The following is a 22779-nucleotide window of genomic DNA, read 5'->3' as shown; positions in this document are numbered from 1 at the left end:
TTGTATATGCACCCCCTCCAGGGACTTCAAGATGAAAACCAGTAGCACAGTCACTGTCTGGCCTCTTAATTATAAACTTTGGAGCACTTTACGCCTGAGTGTCTATTTAACACTGTGTCTGAGAATCTGCTGCATATCATCCCAATGAAATGATTTACAGAAGCTTTCCCTCTGATTTCCTATGTTTAGGTTCCATGTGGCAGACAGTTCGTTACCACTGGACACATCCCGGCAACTGGGGGGCTCAGTCGTTAGGCCTCCGACTCCTGATTTCCTCTCTGGTCATGATCTCAGGGTCTGAGATGGAGCCACGCACTTGGGCTCTCGCTGGTGTGTGCAGCCGACTAAAAAATGAATGAATAAAATGCGGCACCTCTACAGCAGCCCGGTCTACTCTGTGCGGTCCCTAACCCTGGGGTACACAGGCCACATCCAGGCAGTGATGCGGCTGTGCAGACAGGAGGAAGCAGAGAGGGGACATGGGGCACGGCCGCGGTGGAGAGCCTCCCGGGTCAGACCCCCCAGGGGCCAGCCGAATGCTGGCCCCGCCCCTCCGGCCTGGCCCCGCCCCCGGCCTGGCCCCGCCCCGTGGCCCCGCCCCGCAGGCCCCGCCCCGAGCCCGGCCGCCCCGCCAGGCCCCGCCCCGCCCCCGCCCCGCGCCGCGCACTGCGCCTGCGCCGGTGTCTCAGGCTCTGGGCCCCTGCGGCCGCGGCTCTTTTGTTTCCCGCTAGAGTCGCGGCCGGACCCCGTACCCGAGCCCTCGCCGCACCCGGGAGGGATCCGCATCGGTAGCCCGGGCGGCCCGCGCGCCCCGAGCGGCCCGCGGGGCTGGAGGCGGGCCCTGCCTGCCCGATGGGGCGCGCCCCCCGCCCGCCGCCCCCGGCCCGCGCCGCCGCCTGAGCCGCCCGCCCCGCGCCATGGAGCCCGGCCGCGGCGGCCTGGAGGCCGTGGGCAAGTTCGAGTTCTCGCGCAAGGACCTCATCGGGCACGGCGCCTTCGCCGTGGTCTTCAAGGGGCGCCACCGCGAGGTGAGGGGCGCCGGCGGGCCCGGACCACCCGGCGGGGGCCCTCCTGCCGCGCGCCCGGGCGCCCCATCCCCCATCCCTGCCTCGGCTGGGGCCCTGCATCCCAGCCCCTCACCTGGGCCTCCCTCCTCCCTGGCCTTCGCCCCTCGTACCTGCCCACCCCCACCCCTCCCCGCGCCCAGGGAAGCCATCCCTGCCCCTCACCCGGGACCCTCATTCCCCCATCTCTGCCACACACCCGGGACCCCTCCTCACACCCCAGGACCCTCATGCCCTCCATCCCCACACCACACCCAGAGACTCTCATGCTCACCCCCGCCATGGGAACCCCATCTCCGCATCCGCGACTCCCTCACCCTTACCTCCTCTGGACACCTCTTTCCCACTCCACACCCCAGGTCTTGCTCCTGGCACCGGAACACCCCCCCCCCCCCCACACACACACACTCCCAGGTGCTTACCTGGCCTGGGGGTGGCCCGGTAAGGATGCCTGGGTTCTGGGCCCTGAGGAACATCGTGCTTGGTTTTCAGAAGCACGACTTGGAGGTCGCGGTCAAGTGCATTAACAAGAAGAACCTGGCCAAGTCCCAGACACTGCTGGGGAAAGAAATCAAGATCCTCAAGGTGAGCGGGCATTGGAAGCTGTAGGGGAGCAGGGTGGTGGGTGAGCCAGCCTTGGTCCTAAGAGACTTGGGTTTCTGTCCTAGGAACTGAAACATGAAAATATCGTGGCTTTGTATGACTTTCAGGTAAGCTTTGGGGCTGTGCTGGTGGTGGTGGGGGGGGGGGGGTTGTGTTCGTAACCCTCCCAGGCTGGCCGGCGCACAGCCTCAGGCCGCAGCAGCTGGGTCCCAGGCCGGCCGGGGTCTCGTGTTGGGAGAGGGTAGCTCTCTGGCCTGCCCATCTGAGAGGCCTGACCAGATCCCTGGAGACTTCTTCCTCGGCCCAGTTCGGGCCCAGCTTCCTCTGGGGATGTGGGGAGAGTCCTGCCGTCCCCGCTGCCTGGCTGCCCCAGGCACCCACAGGGCCGCAGGGACCCACTGAGGTCTGGCCAGCTGCAGTGTGGGCCCTGGTTGTCTGACCCAGTGGCCCTGACCGAGGGGTCCTGTCCCCAGCGCTGGCGGGCGGCAGGGTGGTGCTGCCACTTGTTTGTTGACACTGCTCTGGCCCAGCATTGGCCGGTCCCTCCCTGCGTCAGGCTAGGGGGAGGGGAGGGGCCCAGGGAGATTCCTTCTCCCTGGCAGTTGGGGTGCGACAGCCCAGGCGGGAGGGAAGAAGGGAGGGAGGCAGTTGCTCAGTCTGATGAGTCCACTTCAGGCCCAGGGCCGGCATGGGAGGCCCCAGCCTGGTCCCCTCCCCACCCCTGGGGCCTCCGGTGGGGCCAGGCAGTGAGGGTCCCAGACCCTGGAGAGCCAGTTTGGGGATTGGGAACCTGAGGCAGCAGATCTGCAGGCCAAAGTGCTGACTAATGGTTTTGAAACCTGTTTACTGAGGCCACGGGACCAGCCCCTGGCTGAGGGGAAGTTCCCAGCCGGGCTGTCTGTGTGTTGGTGGCCTCCTCCCTCCCCCTGCAGAGCCAGGCTGTGGCCTTGGGGGCTGTGGCATGATGTGAGGTGACATGGGCAGGGCACAGTTCCAGTGTCCCAGCGAGTACCTGGAAGCCGGGCACTAGGCTACTGAGACACAGTGTCCCGGGGCCAGGAGGGTGGCCCCACTGCTCCCTCTCTCCCCTCCCTGTCACACCTTACCTGTCCTCCCCTGCTTGGGTCCCTGGCACTCCCTCCTTCCCCATCCTGACCACACCTGGCTGTGGGCAGTGCTACTTCCTCTAGTGTGGGTGGTTGTTCAGCCTCCCCTGCCTGGAGGAAGTGTTTAGAGGCCAGTATGGCCTCTCTGCTCTGAGGGCCCTGCCTCTCTTCTGGGGCTCTGTGCCCTCAGCCCTGGGGTCTGGGGTGTTCCCCCAGTCCTTAGACTCCTCTAAGACATACGGGACCCAGGAAAAATGGCTTTTTAAACTAGGTAATAAGGAACTTGGCTAAAGAAAAATAGATTATAAAAGGGGACTTGGGAAAAGGAGACCCCTTTCCCTGCTGGCCCCTGTCTTGCCCCCAGAGGCACCCACACCGACATTGGCAGTTTCTGGATCTCTCCAGGGGTAGGAGCGTGTCCTTATATACCATTTGGCCGCATACCATCTGCTTCTGCACCTAAAGGGCTTTTCCGTTTGGGCCTGTATCTTGGGGAAGGATCTGTCACTCCACACCGCTGTCTCTGTTCGTCTGTAAGACACTACAGCCCTCTCCCGGGAAGGTCGCCACCCCTTAAGCACAGTGGTTTAGAGCCCGACTCTGAAGCTAGGTCACCTAGTTCTAATCCTGGCTCTAAAGGTAGCTCCAAACTTGAACGAGCTGTGTGTCCTTGGGCAAGTATCCTCACCTGTCTGTGCCTCCATATCTTCCTGTGGTAGAGACCATGGAGCTGTTGGATGGTGCACCCTGTGTGCCCTCCTAGCTGTTGTCACGGTGTGGCTGTGGGTGTTGTTTGTGGTTGTACTGGGTTCCATTGCCCCATGTTCCAGAGCAGACCTCGCCAGTCCCCCACTGATGGCGTTCTGACATGGCAGCAGCATGGTGGTGGTGACTGTCCTTGCGCTTAGTGTTGGCCGTGTGTGTATCTGCAGCATACATTCCTAGACAGGAATCCTTGGGTAAAAGGGATGCGTGTTTCTAGTTTGGGACAGTGGCCAAATTGTGGTCCCCAGGGGCTGGACTGGACAACGCAGCAGGGCTGCGTACGGAAGGGCCGGTCTCCCCACATCCTTGCCAGGAGGCTGGTTATCAGACTTCCATCTTGGTGGAAAATGACCTCTCAGTGTTTTTCACTCGCTGTGATTGAGGCTTCTTATTTGTTTTTGTTTTTTTTTTTTAATTTTTTTAAAATTTTTATTTATTTATGATAGTCACAGAGAGAGAGAGAGAGAGGCAGAGACATAGGCCGAGGGAGAAGCAGGCTCCATGCACCGGGAGCCTGATGTGGGATTCGATCCCGGGTCTCCAGGATCGCGCCCTGGGCCAAAGGCAGGCGCCAGACCGCTGCGCCACCCAGGGATCCCGAGGCTTCTCATTTGTGTGTGAGCAAATTGAGCATCTCATTATGTGTGTGTGTATTAGGAATGCCACCTGCCCTCAGCATGATTCCTGTTGGACTTTTTATTTTTTTAATTTTTGAAGATTTTATTTATTCATGAGAGACACACAGAGAGGCAGAGACACAGGCAGAGGGAGAAGCAGGCTCCCTGCACGGAACCCAATGAGGGACTGGATCCCAGGGCCCCAGGATCATGACTTGAGCCAAAGGCAGACGCTCAACCACTGAGCCACCCAGGTGCTTCACGTTACTGTTGTTTTTATCTATCTTTATAACTTAAATTTTTCCACTTAAAATTTTGAAGTGTAATACATGCTGGACAGTGGGAAACGCAGATCACGAAATGCTGTGTTAAGCCCTTTGGGGAGGTCAGAAGGGGGACGCAGCTTGCCCCAGGAGCTCAGCCCTCCAGTTTCTCTGTGGCCATAGGACCCGGGGCTCTGCCGTCTGTGGGGACTTCTCTCTGCAGGTCCCCCCACTCTGAGCCCTGGACTCCCACAGCTCTGCTGCCTATCCTGGTGCCCTTGACACCACACCGCGGGTGCGGGGTCCGTGTCGCCGCTTGGTGCCCCATCGTCAGTGTCCTCCCGACAGCTGCCGCGGGCACATGTGTGGGTTGGGTCTGTGGTGTCACTGTGGTGTGCGGCAGCTTGGGCCTGCCGGGTCTCTGGGAGGAGCGTGTGGGTTCTGTTTTCTGAGGGCTTGTACCAGCTCACGCCCCGCCCTGCCCTGAGAGTCTCCCCTGTATTTCCTGAGCCGGGCAGACCTACCTACAGGCAGTGCCAGGAGGCTCCCCTGAGGAAGTGGGGTGGGGCCAGGCACCCTTATCCGGTGGGAACTGGCCGCAGGAGCCCAGCGCGGGGTGGGGAGCAGCCCCGCTTCTGTGGGCAGCTGTGCTCTGGCCCCCACTGGGGCTTCTGCCACCTTCCTGAGCCAAGAGCGCCAGTGTCCGAGGAGTTAAGTAGGTCAGTGCCTGCCCACCCACCAGGCCTGGCCCAGGCAGGCAGTGGGATCCTATTAAGCAAAGCACCTTAGCGCCCCATGGCGGGGTGGCCTCCTACGTGCCTGGATGCCCGTGCCAGGCCGCCCAGCACACCTGGCTGTGACGCTCAGGCCAGCCCTATCCCCAGGGCCTCTGGGCACCCTGCCAGGGGATGGAGAGGGCTCCATGTCCTCTCCTTGTAAAGGCTTTGCTTTGTCTACCTTGGGGGCACAAGCTGGGATTCATCATCCCCTTTCTTGGGCTGCATGGTGGGGTGGTCTCCACTGAGGCTTCCCTGCCCAGCCTCACCCCTCCCTTGCCAGGTGTCTGACTGGGGCAGAATGACAGGACCTCCATGTGTCCTATTTCCTCCTTGGGTAGCCTGTGACAGGAACAGACCTGCCCTGTCCTGGGGCAACAGGGCGTGTGGGTAGCTGGTGATGGAGCAGCGAGGGCATCCCTGCGCATTCCCCATAGGACATAGGACACAGGCGGCCTGTGCCTAGGCCACGGGTATGTTTCTGTACTAACCTTATAATGAGCTCCAAGAACCTGCCAGTGGTTCCCCTCTGCCTCCTGCAGGAGGTGAGCTCCTTGGGATCTGACGCTTCTCTGGAGCCCTGCAAGCAGTCCTGACAACTTCAAGTGTGTAGACTGAATCTAGACTGACCCCAGGGAGGTGCCTTGGTGCCTAGAGCCTATGTGGCCCCTGCTCACTCCCAAGGGAGCTTGGGAAAACCAAGTTTAGCATGTGTGGCGGCCAGCAGAAGTGGGTCTGAAGCCATTTGGGTTGTGGTGGTAGGTGGTGAGCTGACCACCTGAGAGGGGTGGGGGACACCCGGGAGTGGCCCCAGCAGAGGGGCTCGGGCACAGAGCCTTTCTGGAAGAGTGCCCCACCCAGGGGGCCTGCACCTTCTCCCAGTCCCCGTCAGGGTGGGCCACAGTGAGGCCAGGCTGTTTTGGGACCTGGCTTGGTGTTGGCACAGGGGCAGGCTTGAGGACACACTGGAGCTGACTTCTGCTTCCCAGGCCTGGGCATGTTCTTGACCTCACCTGGGAGATGGCTCAGCTTCTGCCAGCCAGTGGAGTTAAGGGTGTCACGGTGGGGAGACAGATGCAGGAAGGGGCTGGTCTGAAGCTGTCCTCTGGCCCCAGGGTGGTGGGAGACCCCGATTTGGCTCTCTTGGGTCAGCCCCAGCCCTGCTGTGCTCTTTCCCTGCTAGCACTCCGCTCCCTGCCTCGGAGGGCCCACTGGAGGGTGGAGCTGATCCTAGGCCACAGGGACAGAGGTCAGAGTGGAGAGGAAGAGCCCCCACATAGCCCCAGTGGCACCCTGGCCTGTCACTCACGGACTTGGGGAGGCTTCAGTGTGGTCTTAGGGCAGGAGGCCTTTGGGGAGGCGATAAGCTGTGACCTCCTGTTGGGGGCAGGGAGGGCCTGGAGTGTGCTATGAACAGTGGGCCAGTGGGGATGGGAGATGCGCAGGGCTGGGCAGGGGCCCTGGGGGCCTGTGGAGTGGGGTCTTTGGAGGGAGGATGTCTGCCATCACATTCTCACACTTGGAAGTCTGCCATGGCTGGGATGTGGGGATTGGGGTGGGAGTAGGGTCCAGGCTGTGTTCAGGGTCCTGTGGGTTCTTGAGTACAAAGGGGACTCTGTTGTCACTTCTGCTGTGGGGGCCTTCTTTACAGGGTGGGTTGTTGTGGGGTCTGGGGCCTCCCAGATTTGGGGTGAGGGAGGCTCCTAGGCTCTGGACTCAGGCTCCCACACAGCCCTTGTGTCCGTGCCAGTCTTGGTAGGTCAGTCCTTGAGAACACTCGGTGGGGAGGAAATGCCCCATCTGTCTCTGTATTGCCTGTCACTTTGGCCCTGTCTGTCCTGGCTCGGCAGGGTGGGTTTGGGGCTCTTCTGGACGTGCCTGGGCCTGAGTCTCAGCTCTGCTTCTCTGCTGTGTGTCCCAGAGCAAGGGACTTAGCTTCTCTGGGCCACTGCAGACCAGAAAGCTCATAGCATTCCCTGGAGCTCATGGTGAGGAGTAATTGTGCAGCATGCCCAGCAAACAGCAGAAGTGGCTGTGGTCAGGGCGGTGGCAAGTGACCCGTGTGCTGCCTCTCCCAAGTTATTCCTGGGTTCTTCTCTCTTGCCCCACCCCCTGCTGGATCCAGCCCCTGCCTCTCCCGCCTCTGAGGCGTGTTCTCTTTCTCTGTTTCTCTCTCTCTCTCTCTCTCTCTCTTTCTCTCTTGCCCCTCTGGGCCAGGCCCGCCCCCAGGGGACTCTCCTGGAGCTGCCCCTGTGTTATCTCTCTCCTACAGCTGGCACGGAAGGACCAGTGACGGGCCTAGGAATGCAGGGTGGGGGCATACAGGCACAAGCATGTCAGCCCTGGGCTCCCACACCCTGAGAGCCCACCCCACGACTCAGCCTGCTCCCCAGGTTGTCCTTGTCCTGGACATAGGTCTTCTGTCGGTGGAGCCCTGGTGGGTACTGACATTTAAACATGGAGTATCCCCAGTGTACCAATTCATGTCCTAGCTCCAGGTCCCTATCTGGAGACAGGCGGGGGTCAAAAGCATCCCTGAGACCTGAGTAGGGCTGGAAGGTAGTGGCCCACTGCTGGAGGTCAGGCCTTGGTGGATCAGCCTGAGGTGGCCTCCCCCAGTGACTGGAGAAAGGTCCCTCCTGGGGTCCCTTCCCTGCCCCTTTCCTAGGGACCCCCTAGCCTCCCCGCACCATGCTTTGAGAGTGTTGGGGCCAGTTCACAGGCTCGCCCCCTGACACAGTGCAGAGCAGAGAGGGCTCCTGCTGTGGCTCTTGAGGCCTGGTGGTGTGTTGACACTGAAGGTCCTTGCTTTCAGAGCCACTTCCTGGGGCAGATCTGAGGGACCATCTGTAGGACAGTAGAGAGTAACAGAGACCCTGCCAGCAGATGAAGCATGCTGGTAGCACAGAGCCGTATGGATGCTGGCATTTGGTGGGTGGGTGGGGGGGTGTCGTGGCCTGGCCTGGGGCTCCTCTTTCTCGGGGGATGCACACAGCCAAGAATGCCAGTGGCACCCTGGGTCCTTGAGTGGCTGAGCCGGAAGCTGGCCTAGCTGCCGTTGCTGGCCTGAGGTGGGCTGGCACTGCCTAGCTATAATTCTGCTGGCATCTTTGATCCTGGAGTTAGGTGTGGTTTCTGAAGTCTGTGCGTCAAGGCACTCCTACTTGGGCTGGGTCCTTCCTCGGGACCTGGGTCTTCCCCTGGAGGGTGGTGCACGAAGGGGAGCCCTGTTGAAACTTCAGGGTGGGGCTGACCCTGATCCTGACGGAGAAGGGGGCAGTGAAGGTAGTTGAAGGTGCTCTTCAGAGGCAGAGTCCATGTCTACCCCAGACACCTCTCCTGGGACCTCGGCCTCTTCCCCAGACCTGGCAACATCAGCATTCTCTGATTGGCTGCTGCCCCTCTCATTCAGGCCCACTCGGCTGTCAGAGGATCTCAACTGGCCACCACTCAACTGGCTAGGTGCTGGTACAGGGGTCTGTGGGGCTCTCCAGGCCCGTTGGTGTCCGTGCTCACTGGCCTCGCTTGTAGCCCAGGTGGCATGGTGAGGGCATGGGTGCTGAGCGCCTACGTCATGCTGAGGCTGAGAGGAGTGGGGGCAGGGGAGTGTTCCTCTGCACTTCTCATTGCTACTTCTGTGTCCTGCAGGAAATGGCCAATTCCGTGTATCTGGTCATGGAGGTGAGTCTTGTGGGCCCAGCTTGTGAGGGCAGGGAAGACTCTCCTGGTTTCCTTGTCATCCGTGGGCTGAGGGCCCACCCCATCAGGAGCCCTGGTGGCCGTGGCAGGTGCTTGAGGGGTGATTGCAAGGGACATCTGCCCCAGGAAGGCCAGGAGCAGGGGAGCAGGTGTAGGGTGGTGGGGAAATCCAGGAAGGGCTGGAGGGTTTGCCTTGACCGCTGACCCCGGTGTTCCAATGGTCTGTTGCAGTACTGTAATGGCGGGGACCTGGCTGACTACCTGCACAGTGAGTGGACGCCCCTTGGCCAGGTGGGCTGCATGCCCAGTCTCACCCTGACCCAGCCTGCAAGGTAGTCTGACATGAATCAGGGCCCCGGAGGGTCCTCCTATCTCCCCTGGCACTTGCTAGGGAAGATGGACAGGGCAGTGGAGCCATCAGGGACAGCCTCCCTGGACAGATCGGTCAGGGAGGCCCCTTGTGAGCAGGGCCCTAAGTGGTTTGTGGGGATGTGGTGCCCCCTGGCCCTGCGGGGTCCCTGAAGCACCTGGCTGGCTTCTCTGCTGGGGACTGGTCTGTTCCGAGCACTCTGGGCCCAGTAAGTCCTGGCTCACCACAGAGGGGTGGCCCTCCCCGGGATCCTGCCACAGGTGGGGGGGTAGGTGCCCTCCGGGTCGTGGCCCTGGCATCGGTGTGTTCATCCCCTCTATCCCTGAGGGCAGGTCTTGGGGCTCCTCTCCAGTGGTGGGCAGAGGTGGCTCCGGAGAATGATGGTAACTGGGGAAGGGTGCTTCAGGGCACCACGTGTTGTGGTGGGTGGTGCTGGGCAGTGTGGGAGGAAGATGCCAGCCGGCCCGCAGTGGAAGGGTTCGGGTGCCCAGCTGCTGCAGGATGGGGGTGGGAATGTGAAGGAGTGCGTGTGGGAGCAGCGCTGAGTGTGAAGCCTCCGGGAGGGCTGGGTGCCCGGTGAGCCGCCCCGTCTCCCTGCAGCCATGCGGACACTGAGTGAGGACACCATCCGGCTCTTCCTGCAGCAGATTGCAGGCGCCATGCGTCTGCTGCACAGCAAGGGCATCATCCACCGTGACCTGAAGCCCCAGAACATCTTGCTGTCCAACCCTGGTGGGCGCCGCGCCAACCCCAACAACATCCGCGTTAAGATTGGTAAGGCCAGGGCTGGTGAGGGGAGGATGCCCAGGGAGGCTCGAGAGCTTCGGCTGGCCGCCTCATGCGCTTCTCCTCATCTTCAGCCGACTTCGGTTTTGCTCGGTACCTGCAGAGCAACATGATGGCGGCCACACTCTGTGGCTCCCCCATGTACATGGTAGGTGAGCCACCCCTGCCCTGCTGCCCGGGGAAGAGGTGTCGGAGGCTCCCATGGCCTCTCCTGCGAGGCTGCACCATTGTCGTCTGCCACACGGTGTTGCAGTTGTCTGGTGTGGTGTCTGTTTGTTAATGCCCCATAGGCCCCTGAGGTCATCATGTCCCAGCACTACGATGGGAAGGCAGACCTCTGGAGCATCGGCACCATCGTGTACCAGTGCCTGACGGGGAAGGCGCCCTTCCAGGTGAGCAAGTCTGGGTCAGGTAGGCGCTGGCCGCCACTTCAACACTCGGCTCGTGGTCTCGTGGCTCCTACCATGCAGGCATGTGGGGCCCTGCCCTCCTCCAGGCCACGGTGGGGTCCGAGGGCTCTTGAGCACATTGGCATGTGCCCGTGTGTGTGTCAGAAGCAAGTCTGTGTCCTCCCATCCGTGCCATGAGGCCCAGTTGCTTTCAGGCATGGGGGCGGAGGGGGGCATCACATTTGAAAAGCAGTGGCCTACTAGCAGTGGGATTCCAGAGGGCTGGGGGCTCCAAGCCCCCCGTGCTGGGCTGCGCATCCCGTATCGACTATCTGTCCTGATTACGCAGCTCTCAGCTATTGCCAACTTGCCCCTTAGCCTTCTGTGACTGCCCAGTGACCTCGGCTGGCCCCCTAGCTCCCTGCACCCCTCCTCATCTGCCATGTCCCCCTGCCTGAGCAGGTGGAGGGCCATCTTCTCACTCAGCCCCGGGAAGGAGAGATGCTCTCTTGGTCTTGGCCAAGCTGCCAGCCCTGGGAACTACATGTCACACAGCAGTGTGCATAAGCAAACGTGACCAGCCACATGCGTGCCTGCCAGGTGCTCCCCATGGGGTATAGCGCCCCCTGGAAGGGGAAAGATTTTGGGATCTTCCGCTGGGGCGAGGTGCATGGACTATTGTTTCCTTACAAGAAGCACGCATTCAGACATCCCTGAATATGTACCCTGACCAGTCTGCCCTAAGCGGGAGGGAGGCCTGGCCGTCTGGCTTCTGGGCCACCTGACCACCCTGTGCGGTCCCCCTGGTCTAGAGGCTAGATGGGGGAGGAGGGAGGCCCATCCCCAGAAGCATAGAGGGCACGTGGTGCTTGGTCCAGGGCCACGAGTTCTGGCCGGCAGTTGTGGCCAGGGACCAGGGACCTTGGACAGGGCTTGGAGGCTGTGGGGGGAGCAGCTGGTGTAGTGGGGGCATTCACGCTGCCATCCCCTGCCAGGCCAGCAGCCCCCAGGACCTCCGCCTCTTCTACGAGAGGAACAAGACATTGGTACCCACGTAAGTGCCTGGGTCCTGGCTTCACCCGCCCCCTGCATCCCAACTGACCCGGGGCTGATCACGTCATGTTGTGTTTGCACTGCCCAGTATCCCCAGGGAGACATCTGCCCCACTGAGACAGCTGCTGCTGGCGCTGCTGCAGCGTAACCACAAGGACCGCATGGACTTCGGTGAGCAGGCCCCGCCACTAGCCCACTCCTCCTGTCCTCTCCTGCCGGCTCCCTGGTTTGGGGCTTGGCCCTCTTGGCTGGGAGCCCTCCACCCTTGTCTCCTGGTTGCCCACACCCGCTTTCCCAGAAACATGGGCTGTGAAAACCCCAGTTTTGCAATGGGAAGTGCTGCTGGGAACAGGTATTAGGTGGGTGGGGAGGCCCAGCCTTGGCCAGATGTGGTGAAGAGCCAGCAGCTGGGGCTGTCTCCCTCTCTCCCTCCACTCCTGGTATGATGCTGGCTGGAACGGGTGCCAGGATTGCTGGAGCTTGGGCCCCAGGGGCCGTGGATGGAGGTGAACACCATCTTTCCTGCCGGGACCCTGGAGTCAGGACTCTTCATCCTTTCTCCCACAGATGACTTCTTCCATCACCCTTTCCTTGACGCCAGCGCCACTGTGAAGAAGTGTGAGTCCCCTGAGGATCTTGGGGCCCCCACAGCCACAGTGGGGCTTGGGCTTGGCTGACATGGTGCTGTAGGTTGAGAAGAATAGGGCTGGGGGCTGCCCCTTCCCCACCAGCATGTGAGTCCTCTGGGTGGGCAACTGCAGTTTCTGCTCAGTGTGCTGCATAGTCCTTTTGCATCTGCCTGGGGACCAGGATGCCACACTTGCTGCTGACAGGCTAGCCCGTAACTTGGGGTGGGGGGTGTTCCATGGAAACAGCTGGAGCTAGCATCATGGGGAGTCTGGCCAAGTCGGGGGGTCTGTAGGGCCAGGGAGGAGTGCCTGTGAGCTGACCACTGCCCCCCACCAGCCCCTCCTGTGCCTGTGCCCTCGTACCCAAGCTCGGGGTCCGGCAGCAGCTCCAGCAGCAGCTCCACCTCACACCTGGCCTCCCCGCCGGTGAGTCACTTGCTGGGGCTCGGGCCTTGGGCTTCTCTCCTGGGATGTGGCCTGTGTGGACAGCACACTGCTGCCAGGAGACCATCAGGACACCTGCCTTTGATTCTATGACTTTGTCTGATTGACTCACACTAACTGCAGACAGACCCATCCTGATTGTGAAATGTTGAAGCGTGACAAGTTGGCAAAACCGCTTTTAGCCCCCCCACCGCAGCCTTCCTGTCTCAGAGGCTGACCTGCTAGGTGTGGGTTTTCATGTGTGCTGGTGTGCACATGTGTGGGTGTGGAAACGGGGACGGGATGGCCCTGTATCCTGGAGACCACCCTGCAGTGTGTGTCTCTGGCACCTCAGCATGGGTGGGCACAGAGCTGGGGCGCCAGGGCCAGTGTGAGGACAAGTCTTTTTTTTTTTTTTTTTGACAAGTCTTGCCCATGTGGAAAGCTGATGTTGGACGCTATACGTCCTAAGCCTGGAGTGGTTGCCCTTTCAGGCCTTTGCAGGACTGATAGGAGACATGGGAAGTCTCCCTGGGAGCTCTGCAGGAGCTGGGTGGCTCCGTCTGGTGACTGCTGCTGTGGAGCCCTGCCGGCTGTAGAGCTTGCAGAAACCAGTGGGGAGGGCAAGCTGAGCCCTCTGTCAGCGCCAGCAGCTCTGGCTTCACCCAGGCCCTGAGTGAGCTTCAGTGGCCCTCCCTCTGACCCCTAGTCCCTGGGAGAGATGCACCAGCAGCTCCAGAAGACGCTGACGTCCCCGGCTGACGCTGCTGGCTTCCTGCAGGGCTCCCGAGGCTCTGGCGGCAGCAGCAAGGACTCGTCCTGTGATACAGATGACTTCGTCATGGTCCCAGCCCAGTTTCCAGGTCTGGGACCGGGGTTGCTTTGGTGTGAGCATGTGTGTGAGCGTGAGAGAGAGAGAGAGAGAGAGAGAGTGTGCGTGTGTGTGTGTGTGGTGTGCACATGTGTGGGTGTGGAAATGGGGACGGGGTGGCCATTGCAGGTTTGTCATTGCAAACTTGTCTCTACCTGTGCGCCCTCAGGATGGTCTTGGGAGCTTCTGTATCAGGTCAGCTTGGCTACAGAGTCTAAGCCAAGTGGTCCCGGTGCCCTGTGGCTGGTCCATGGACTGAGTCCCTGAGCTCAGGTCCTGTTCTCCAGTCTCCCCACCCTCCAGAGTGCCTGCTCCCAGGGAGGGAGCTGCTGCTAGCTTAGTGTCTGTTGAGCACAGGTGCTCAGGCCTTTGGGACAGGCCCAGCCCCTCCCGAAACTCTGTCCTGGGGTATTAAGTTCTTCTTGAGATCCTGGGTGTGGACACTTCTTTCCCTTTCCCTGCCCCTGGCCATCCCATGACTCCTGAGACAGGGCTGGGTTGGAGTGGCCCTGGGCCTACAGGGCAGGGCAGCAAGCAGGAAGACAGGGCCGTGAGCGAGGGTGATGGGGCAGGTCCGAGACCCAGGGTCCCAGAGGGGGGGTCCAGCCCAGATTGGGAGCCTTGGTTGCCTGCAAGGTGGCTGAAGGCTCTGGGGTATGGAGGGCACCTTCAGAGCCCTGAGGTCTGGTCAGGTAAGGTGATGGAAGTGGGGACTTGGGAGCACTGCCACCTCCCCCTGCCGGAGCCTCCCCCTGCTGTCTGGAGTTGAGCTGTGGTGGGTGAGGTGGCCCAGGAGCGTGGAGTGGACACTTGTTCTGATGTGAGAGGTACCCAGGCCCAGCATCACCCGTCTCCTGTTCACAGGTGACCTGGTGGCCGAGGCGGCTGGTGCCAAGCCCCCACCTGATAGCCTGATGTGTAGCGGGTAAGCTCTCTGTCCTGCCCCCTCCTGGCATGGGGAGCATCTCGCTCCTGCCTGTTGTCCTCTTGCTCTGCCTGGGTCAGGTCCACCTGAACATGTCCCTCCATGCTCTGTCCCCACCAGGAGCTCCCTGGTGGCTTCAGCTGGCCTGGAGAGCCGTGGCCGGACCCCGTCTCCTTCTCCGCCATGCAGCAGCAGCTCTCCAAGTCCATCAGGGTGAGCAGGGGTGGGGTGGGGTAGGCTTGGGTGGCCCCCCAGCCCGAGGTCCAGTTTTGTAGGCAGCACTTTGCGTCCACAGGTCCTGTCCTGGTTCAGGCCTCGCAGGACACCGGGCTTCTATGGGTGGCCCAGGAGAAGGGGCTGTGGTGGGAGGGACGTAGTCCCCGGAGGGTGGGAGAGGGGGAGCTGAGGGACCAGCGCTGCCATCACCCCCTAGCCTGCAGCGCCAAGCCGGGGACCAGACCCAGCCTCATTGTCCTGAGGCTGACCACCGACCACATGACCCAGTGGCTGGTCCCAGCCAGATGCCCCTTGGGCACAGGGCACGTGGGGTGAGCAGGATGTCAACAGGCCTGCTGCCTGAAGGGTGGCAGCAGCCTGTGCGAGCGGAGGAGGCAGGCAGCCTTGGTGGCCTCTGCCCCAGGATGTGTTGGGGCCCAGGGTTCAGCCCAGCACACTGTTTCCATTGACACCCCTCTGTACCCCCTGCTTCTCTTCCTGCCACAGCCGGGCCGGCCCGTTCAGCAGTAGATGTGGCGTGTCGGTCCCCATACCTGTCCCCACCCAGGTGCACAACTACCAGCGCATTGAGCAGAACCTCCAGTCACCCACCCAGTACCAGACCACACGGTGAGTGTAGTCACCCTCACCTCCCACCACCGCCACCTCCCATGGCTATAGGGGTGCCCCTGTTGGCAAAGGGCATGCCCTGGAGAACCATAGTGAGAACCCCCTACAGGCTCCTCGGAGTGGTGCACTGTTGTGCCACACGTACGGTTGTACAGGCTGTAAGTTGTGTAAGTCTCACTGCCACTATTTACGGATGCGTGGAAATTCTGTTTTTTTTTTTTTTTTTTTAATTTTTTTTTTTTATTCTTTTTTTTTTTTTTTTAGGACAACTTTTTGGTGGATGTGTATCTTGAATTTACAAAACCTAGTATCTTTTTTTTTTTTTAAAGATTTTGTTTATTCATGAGAGAGACAGAGAGAGACAGACCTATGCAGAGGGAGAAGCAGGCTTCCTGTTGGGAGCCTGATGTGGGATCCCATCCCAGAATCCTGGGATTATGACCTGAGCCAAAGGCTCAGCCTTTGCCACTGAGCCACCCAGGCGTCCCCCCCAGTATCAATTTTTGACAAATTTCAACAAACAGTGGGGGAAGGCCCCCTTTTTTTTGTAACTCACAGAAGGTTCTGTTTGCTAGTGGTTGTCCTGGCAGGGACTGTGACCTCAGGTCTGAGGATGCCCAGGGGAAATGCTGGGGTTCTTCACTCCCTCATTACAGCTCTGGGCAGGAGGGCGAGTTGTCCAGTCTTCCCAAGGGCTCCTGAGTGAGGCCTGTTACTTGAATGGAGGGGAACGAGCTATGTTGTACAGCTGTGACCTCACTGTGTATGGCTGGGACCTCACCTCATCCTGCCTGCTTGTGTCCCCAGGTCCTCCGCCATCCGTAGGTCTGGCAGCACCAGTCCCCTGGGCTTTGCCCGGGCTAGTCCGTCACCCCCATCCCACACCGAGCACGGAGCTGCCCTGGCCAGAAAGCTGTCTCTGGGTGGGGGCCGGCCCTATACCCCATCTCCACAAGGTGAACCTGCATGCCCCTGGTGGACACGTCTGAAGTGGGACTGGGCCTCTCCCCGGGCTGGGACAGTGTGGGAGGAGACTTGCTCTCCCTGTCAGGGCATGACCCTGATGACTCCTCTCTCTGCTCAAGTTGGAATCATCCCCGAGCGGCCGGGCTGGAGCGGGGCACCCTCCCCACAGGGAGCCGAGATGCGGGGTGGCCGATCCCCTCGTCCAGGTAGGCGCAGCCCTGGCTTAGGGCAGGAGCCAGCTTCCCGCTCTCATAGCGGTCACGTTACAAGGGAAGGAAGGTGCTGTGACACTGTGTCCACAGCTTAGGTCTTAGCCTGTGGAGGAGCTCTCGGGGCTTCTGTGTGCGCCCGCCTTGTGCGTGACCTGTGCCTGTTTGCTCAGGTACACCATGGAGCAGCTGGGGTGGGGGGAGTGGTTCTGACTTGAGGGTCTCCCACACACTCCCCTTGCTGGTGGTGGAGGCTGGGCTGCGCTGGGCAAGCCTCACCCGGCAGTGACCAGGTCTTGTCCCATCTGGCCCCAGGTTCCTCTGTGCCCGAGCCCTCTCCTCACACTGCTGGGCTGGGCTACCGCCTGCACAGCGCTCCTAACCTGTCCGACCTGCACGTCGTCCGTCCCAAGTTGCCCAAGCCCCCTACAGACCCTCTGGGGACGGCGTTTGGTCACCCACAGTCAAGCCCCCCTCAGCCAGCCCACGGGCTGCAATCCTGCCGGCCCCTGCGAGGCTCGCCTAAGCTGCCCGACTTCCTGCAGCGCAACCCCCTGCCCCCCATCCTGGGCTCCCCCACCAAGGTAACCAGGCCCCAGGGCTGGGGCAGGGCAAAGGGGTGGGAGGAAGTGGCCAGGCCTGCATGAGGTGTCTGGTGGCTCTGTACTGAGGACCCCTCCCCATCCGCCTGCCCAGGATGTCAACCACCTGCACGGCAGGATTCCTGTGGGACCAGGGGCCTGGGAATTGGGTGCTTCAGGCCCCAGAATGCAGGCGCTCCACGTGCCCCTGCTCTGCTCCAGGCACATTGCTTAGCTTAGCCCTCGCTGTGCTATTCTCGTGGGTGATGTGAGGACACACCTATAGCCACGCATGTGGGGTTTCTGAGGGCACATGTTTGCGTGGTGGGTGTGCGGGGTGCTCACTGCCCTCCTGCAGCGAACGAGGTCTGGTGGCGGCAGCGTGGTGCTGTACAGGTGCCGGCATCAGGCTTTTAGCACACTTGAAGCCATGCGTCTCAGTGCCCCCCTGCTCCTCCTAGGCCTTGCCCGCCTTCGACTTCCCCAAGAACCCCAGCTCCCAGAACTTGCTGACCCTCCTGGCCCGGCAGGGTGTAGTCATGACCCCACCTCGGAACCGGACTCTGCCAGACCTTTCAGAGGCAGGACCGTTCCAGGGGCAGCAGCTGGGCCCTGGCCTGCGGCCCACTGAGGACAAGAGCCCCTTCGGCAGGTGTGTGGGAAGGGCCTCCTTGACCCTAGCGTGCGCTTGCTTTCTGGGAGAGGCCGGGAGCAGACCTGGTCTCCCCAAGTCAGGGCCCAGTCTGTACCTCCTCCCACTGTGACCCCTTCTGAGCCGCACTTTGTGTGTCCCTTCAACGGGGGACAGTACCTGCATCCGGGGGCGGGCGAGGGGGGCAGGAGACCGCATGGCTAGCACACGTGAAGTGCCTTGTGTGCCTGGTGTGCAGCGGTTTGGGGCAGGGTGGGGAGCCCCCCTGGCTGGGCTGAGCACGGACCCTGGCTGGGCAGTGGGGAGGCTGGGAGATTCAGGTCCAGGCCTGGTGCCTGCTCCTCACTGCTCCTCACCTAGCAGGTCCCTTAGTACCGGCCGCCTCACAGACCTGCTCCTTAAGGCTGCGTTCGGGACCCAGGCCCCTGACTCAGGGAGCACAGACAGCCTGCAGGAGAAGCCCATGGACATCGGTGGGCCAACCGGGGCATCCCTGGAGCGGGAGCGGGATTGGGGGGGGCGGGGCTGACCACCAGGCCCTGAGCCCCTCCCCCTGCTCTTGCAGCGCCCTCTGCTGGCCTTGGAGGGAACCTGCACCCGGGAGCTCGTGCTGGGGGTGCCAGCAGCCCATCTCCTGTGGTGTTCACTGTGGGCTCGCCCCCCAGCGGGACCACGCCACCCCAGGGTCCTCGTACTAGGATGTTCTCAGGTGAGGACTGCACATGTTCCTCCAGGCTGTAGGGGGTACGTGGCAGTGCAGATGGGTCAGGATGGTTCAGGAAGCGTGAGGTCGTGTCCTTACGTGTGGTCAGGGTAATGCTCAGAGCACCTGCTTTTGCAGCTGCCTGGGAGGGCTGTTCTGTTTGGGTCAGGAGTCCTGCGCTCAGGGCACAGATGCACCCACAGCTCCAGCCTCTGGACTGGAGGACCCCCTGCAGTGGGCAGGACCAGGAGGGATGGGGCTTCTGCAGTGGACTCTGCTTAGGGTGGCAGAAGAGGAGTATAACATGAGGTGTCCAGATGGCTGGGGAGGGGGTTTGCATCAGAGAGTTATGAGGGACAACCAGGACTAGGGCTGCTGCCCGCTGGCCTCTCCCCACAGTGGGCTCCTCAAGCTCCCTTGGCTCAGTGGGCTCCTCCTCTGCCCGGCACCTGGCACCCGGAGCCTGTAGTGAGGCTGCCCCAGAGGTCCCGGCCCCTAGCCACTGCTGTAGCTTTGCCGACCCCGTGACCGCCAACCTGGAGGGGGCTGTGACCTTCGAGGCCCCGGACCTCCCTGAGGAGACGCTGATGGAGGTGAGCCTAGCCCCCAACCCTGTACCGCACCCCCCCCACCATGTGCAGCAGGTCCCGGGGCAGCAGGGGTGCAGCCACAGCCACTGCCTCAGCTGCCCTATGTCTGCGCAGCAAGAGCACACGGAGATCCTGCACAGCCTGCGCTTCACGCTCGTCTTCGTCCAGCACGTCCTGGACATTGCGGCCCTGAGGGGCAGTGCCAGCAACACAGCCGGGGGACCTGAGTACCAGCTGCAGGAGAGCGTCGTGGCCGACCAGATCAGCCTACTGAGCCGCGAGTGGGGGTGTGTGTGCCCCACGGGGCCAAGGTGGGGAGGCGGCCTGGGGTCCACGGCCTTCGGGCCATCTGACACATCTGTTCCCCTGTAGCTTCGCGGAGCAGCTGGTGCTTTACCTGAAGGTGGCTGAGCTGCTGTCCTCAGGCCTGCAGACCGCCATTGACCAGATCCGGGCTGGCAAGCTGTGCCTGTCGTCCACCGTAAAGCAGGGTGAGCTCTGCACCCCCAGGGGCATCGGTGGAGGCCACAGACGGTGGTCACATAGAGAGGGTTGGGGGAGTGGTGATGAGGGGTCACCTGGGGCAGGGCCAGCCTGGGTGGGGAGCAGCCGGGGCTCCCGGGCACTCAAGGGCAGCCTGAGCTGATGGTGGCTGCACGTCCGCCCCGGCCCCTGCCCCCTGCCACAGTGGTACGTAAGCTGAACGAACTGTACAAGGCCAGTGTGGTGTCCTGCCAAGGCCTGAGCCTACGGTTGCAACGCTTCTTCCTGGACAAGCAACGGCTCCTGGATCGTATCCAGAGCGTCACAGCCGAGAAGCTCATCTTCAGCCATGCTGTGCAGACGGTAGGCGGGAATGGCAGGTGGGACCTTGGTGGTGGGGGCTACAGTGGGGGGCGGGGAGGTGTTGTCTACAGCTTGCTGGACTTGAGGCTGAGGTGTGACTCCTGCCACCCCACAGCCAGCGCTGACTCTGGGGCCCTCCAGGCCCAGCTCAGGGTGGGGAGCCCGCCTTGCTCTACTGCACGGGCTCCCTGGCCCACAGGTATTCCTGGCCACAGCCCTCGGGTCCCCCCACTGGGAAGCAGGCGGCCTGGTTTGCAAGCCCAGTAGGGGGCGAGTGTTCTCCAGGAGAGGCCAGTTGCAGGTAGCCCTGCTTCAGTTGTGCAGCTCGTTAATGGGGGGGTGGGGGGACACACCACACGACCTTCTCTGCTTCTGTGGCTTTGGGGTCTTCCTGCCTAAAGACAGTTGGCTCTGAGGAGTGGCTGTTTTTGAGAACATTCATCCATGTAGCATACCTGTGCTGTCAGAACAAACGTTTGGGGGATAGCCTGCCTCCTCCCCAAGGGTGACCACTGGTGACTTAGGCCATCTCTGTAGCGACCCTGTGTGCCAAAGGGGCGGTGGTGGCCGGCTGGTTGCCCATGGCCTCAGCAGTCCTCACCGTGTGCCGTGCCATCTTCAGTGCCCCTGTGTGTGCCGTGACAGTCAGTGTCTGGTCCCTGTGTGCCTGGTGTGGAGTTCTGGGGTAGCTGGGCTCAGCCCCTCGCGCCCCCTCGAGCAGGTGCAGTCGGCTGCCTTGGACGAGATGTTCCACCGCCGGGAGGACTGTGTCCAGCGCTACCACAAGGCTCTGCTGCTCATGGAGGGGTTGCAGCACATCCTCACTGACCAGGCAGACGTGGAGAACATTGCGAAGTGTGAGTGCCACTGGGCCAGCTGGGGGGGGTGGGGGGCAGGAGGGACAGATGTCTAGCAGGATCCCCCTCATGCTGCTATCCCGTGCTGCAGGCAAGCTGTGCATCGAGCGGAGACTCTCAGCGCTGCTGACCGGCATCTCTGCCTGACCCGCGGAGTACCTGGCTCACTGCCCAACGGCTGGATCTCCTCTGCCAATCCCACAGGCTTGAGGGGCGGCCGGCTGGCCAGGCTTGAAGGGACAAGCCTGTGGCCTTGGTGCTGCTTGGTGGTGGTAGGGAGAGAGAGGGTGGGTCCCCCCTGAGCTGCAGGCCTGAGCTATGCTGCGGTGGGCTTCAGGGCGCTGGGATCTGAATCCAGGCCAGACCTCTGGCCTCACTGATGGGCAGAGCTCCTGCCTGGCAATCACAACTATCCTCGGCCAGTTTGGAGGCAAGTGGGCACAGGTAGCCGGTCCCCTATCCCAGCCAGACCCCAGGGCAGCCCTCATGCCTGCTGACGTGCTGAGGACACGCAGAGGCCCCGAGACCGCTCTGCCCAGGAAAAGGTGTGGCCTCCTGGTCCCCTTCCTTCCCCAAGACCACCCACCCAGCTTTGTGAATCATGGAGCACTTTATGCAGGCAGACCTGAAGCAGGACTGCCCGCGCAGTCCCGCCTGTTGTACTACAGGGCGTGTGTACATACCTATATACATATATACATATATAAATAGTCATGCGAGCGTGTGCAAGCGTGTGTGCTGTGCCTACCGCCTGGGACCCTCTCAGGTAGACACAGACATCTTATTTAAATGTTCTTTTAGGGACGGACAGTACGAAGCACCAAGCTTTCTGAACCCAGAACAGACGTTGAAGTCTATTACACTTTACTCCTGAAATGTGTCTTATTTTTCTGCAGCTCTTTTTTAACAAAAGAAGAAAATTTGTAGGAGTTTAGGATATTGGTTTTGGAAGGGTAGATCCTCAGCATCGTGTGGGGATGCAGGTGGAGGTGGTGATGCCTGTTAGAGCAGCCCTGCCCCTGCCACGAAGTAGTGGGCAGGTGAGAGGGCATTTGGTGCGAAGCCTCACATCCAGCTTTCACAATGGGTTTTGATGCCAAAGTCGTGTCCGTGTCCTTGTCCTTGTTCTTCTCCCTCTCCCTGCCCCGCAGGCTGGGTCCTGGCTGCCTTGAGGGGCTGGTGGGGTGGGGAGACTTCTGTCCTGGAGAGGGCAGAGGGAGCTTGCCTGAGTCCGGGTGCCCTGGGCAAGGGCTGTAAGGTCTTACATCAAGACCTAGACATCTTTGTGTTTCTTTGCAATACTTGAAATACTGCCACTGTGCTTGGACTTCAAGGCAGCCCTGTCATATGTTCCCTCAACACCCAGTGACTTCGTTCCTTGCTGCACGGAATGTGTGCATATTTATTGCTTTACAGTCGGCTGAGGTCCAGGGCCACCAGGAGGCTGGTGCCACGGGAGGGGACTCAGGCAGCTTCCCACCCCTCGTGGGTGCCCCTGTGGGCTGCCGTGCTGCCCACCTCCCAGCGTGTGTGCTGCCAGCTGATTCTGTTCTCCACGATTCAGCGCCCCACCCTTGGTGTACTTTAAAAGGAGTTTTGTGTGATTCTCCCAACCCCTTCATTTGCGTTACATTGTGTAATACTGATTTAAGGAAATAAACCTTTGGAATTGAGTGAGTGTAGCTGATGGCTGGTTTGTCACCATTTCTAGTGTGTCACACTGACTGGGTCCCCACCTGGAGTCAGCCTGCGTGTGCTGGGTGCCGGGCTTAGTGCAGGACACGGACCCCCAGGGCATGGCCCTGGTGCTCAGATGTGATTTTGCTGTTGCATCTGTCCCTCTGCCACCAGGTCCTGGTCTTAGTCCTTGGGGGCACACCTAGCAGGGGGTGTGGGTTGAGGGGAACCCGCTCCAAACTGCGCAGTGGCAGTGCCATGTCCACCCTGTCTGTGACGCAGCAGGGCTGTGGTTCTGCCTTAATTCTGGTTGTGCTGTGGTTTGAGCTATGCTTCCTTGATGTCTGATCGCCAGCATCCTTTCATGAGCTTGCTGGCCATTTCTAGGTCGGTTGGGTTGTAGAATTTGCATTTTCAAAACTACATACTGTTTCTGTGAGTTTTAAAAATAACTCCTGACCAAAAAGGCTAACCACAGTATTATACGAAAGTATGCAGAGAGATAGAGTGTGA

At 61.1% G+C, this 22779-nt stretch overlaps 2 protein-coding genes across 6 annotated transcripts in view; one reads left to right on the top strand and one right to left on the bottom strand.

Annotated features, from left to right (window-relative positions):
- The window catches only part of LOC112676390 (uncharacterized), a 535411-nt gene that overhangs the window by 191644 nt on the left and 320988 nt on the right, over nt 1-22779 (bottom strand). The gene's annotated exons all lie outside the window — the stretch shown is intronic.
- On the top strand, nt 868-22262 carry ULK1 (unc-51 like autophagy activating kinase 1). 4 transcript variants are annotated; one of them, XM_025473540.3, is made up of 28 exons: nt 868-1028; nt 1557-1649; nt 1733-1774; nt 8843-8875; nt 9125-9161; nt 9864-10037; nt 10124-10197; nt 10340-10441; nt 11434-11492; nt 11580-11662; nt 12059-12109; nt 12458-12546; nt 13325-13406; nt 14279-14339; nt 14460-14552; nt 15063-15185; nt 15993-16141; nt 16271-16357; nt 16676-16944; nt 17403-17593; nt 17957-18066; nt 18159-18302; nt 18696-18889; nt 19001-19173; nt 19259-19377; nt 19575-19732; nt 20454-20589; nt 20681-22262. In XM_025473540.3, exons 1-28 carry the CDS (start codon nt 918-920, stop codon nt 20734-20736), a joined length of 3093 nt encoding a protein of 1030 aa, XP_025329325.1. In that variant the 5' UTR covers nt 868-917; the 3' UTR covers nt 20737-22262. The 4 variants fall into 4 exon arrangements, with proteins under 4 accessions (XP_025329325.1, XP_025329324.1, XP_025329326.1 ...); XM_025473539.3 differs by having other exon boundaries at nt 13253-13406; XM_025473541.3 differs by lacking the exons at nt 868-1028; nt 1557-1649 and having other exon boundaries at nt 1731-1774; nt 9125-9184; nt 13253-13406.

Source organism: Canis lupus, chromosome 26 (assembly GCF_003254725.2).
Source record: "Canis lupus dingo isolate Sandy chromosome 26, ASM325472v2, whole genome shotgun sequence".
Taxonomy (NCBI): domain Eukaryota; kingdom Metazoa; phylum Chordata; class Mammalia; order Carnivora; family Canidae; genus Canis; species Canis lupus.
This window is presented reverse-complemented; position numbering and strand designations above follow the sequence as displayed.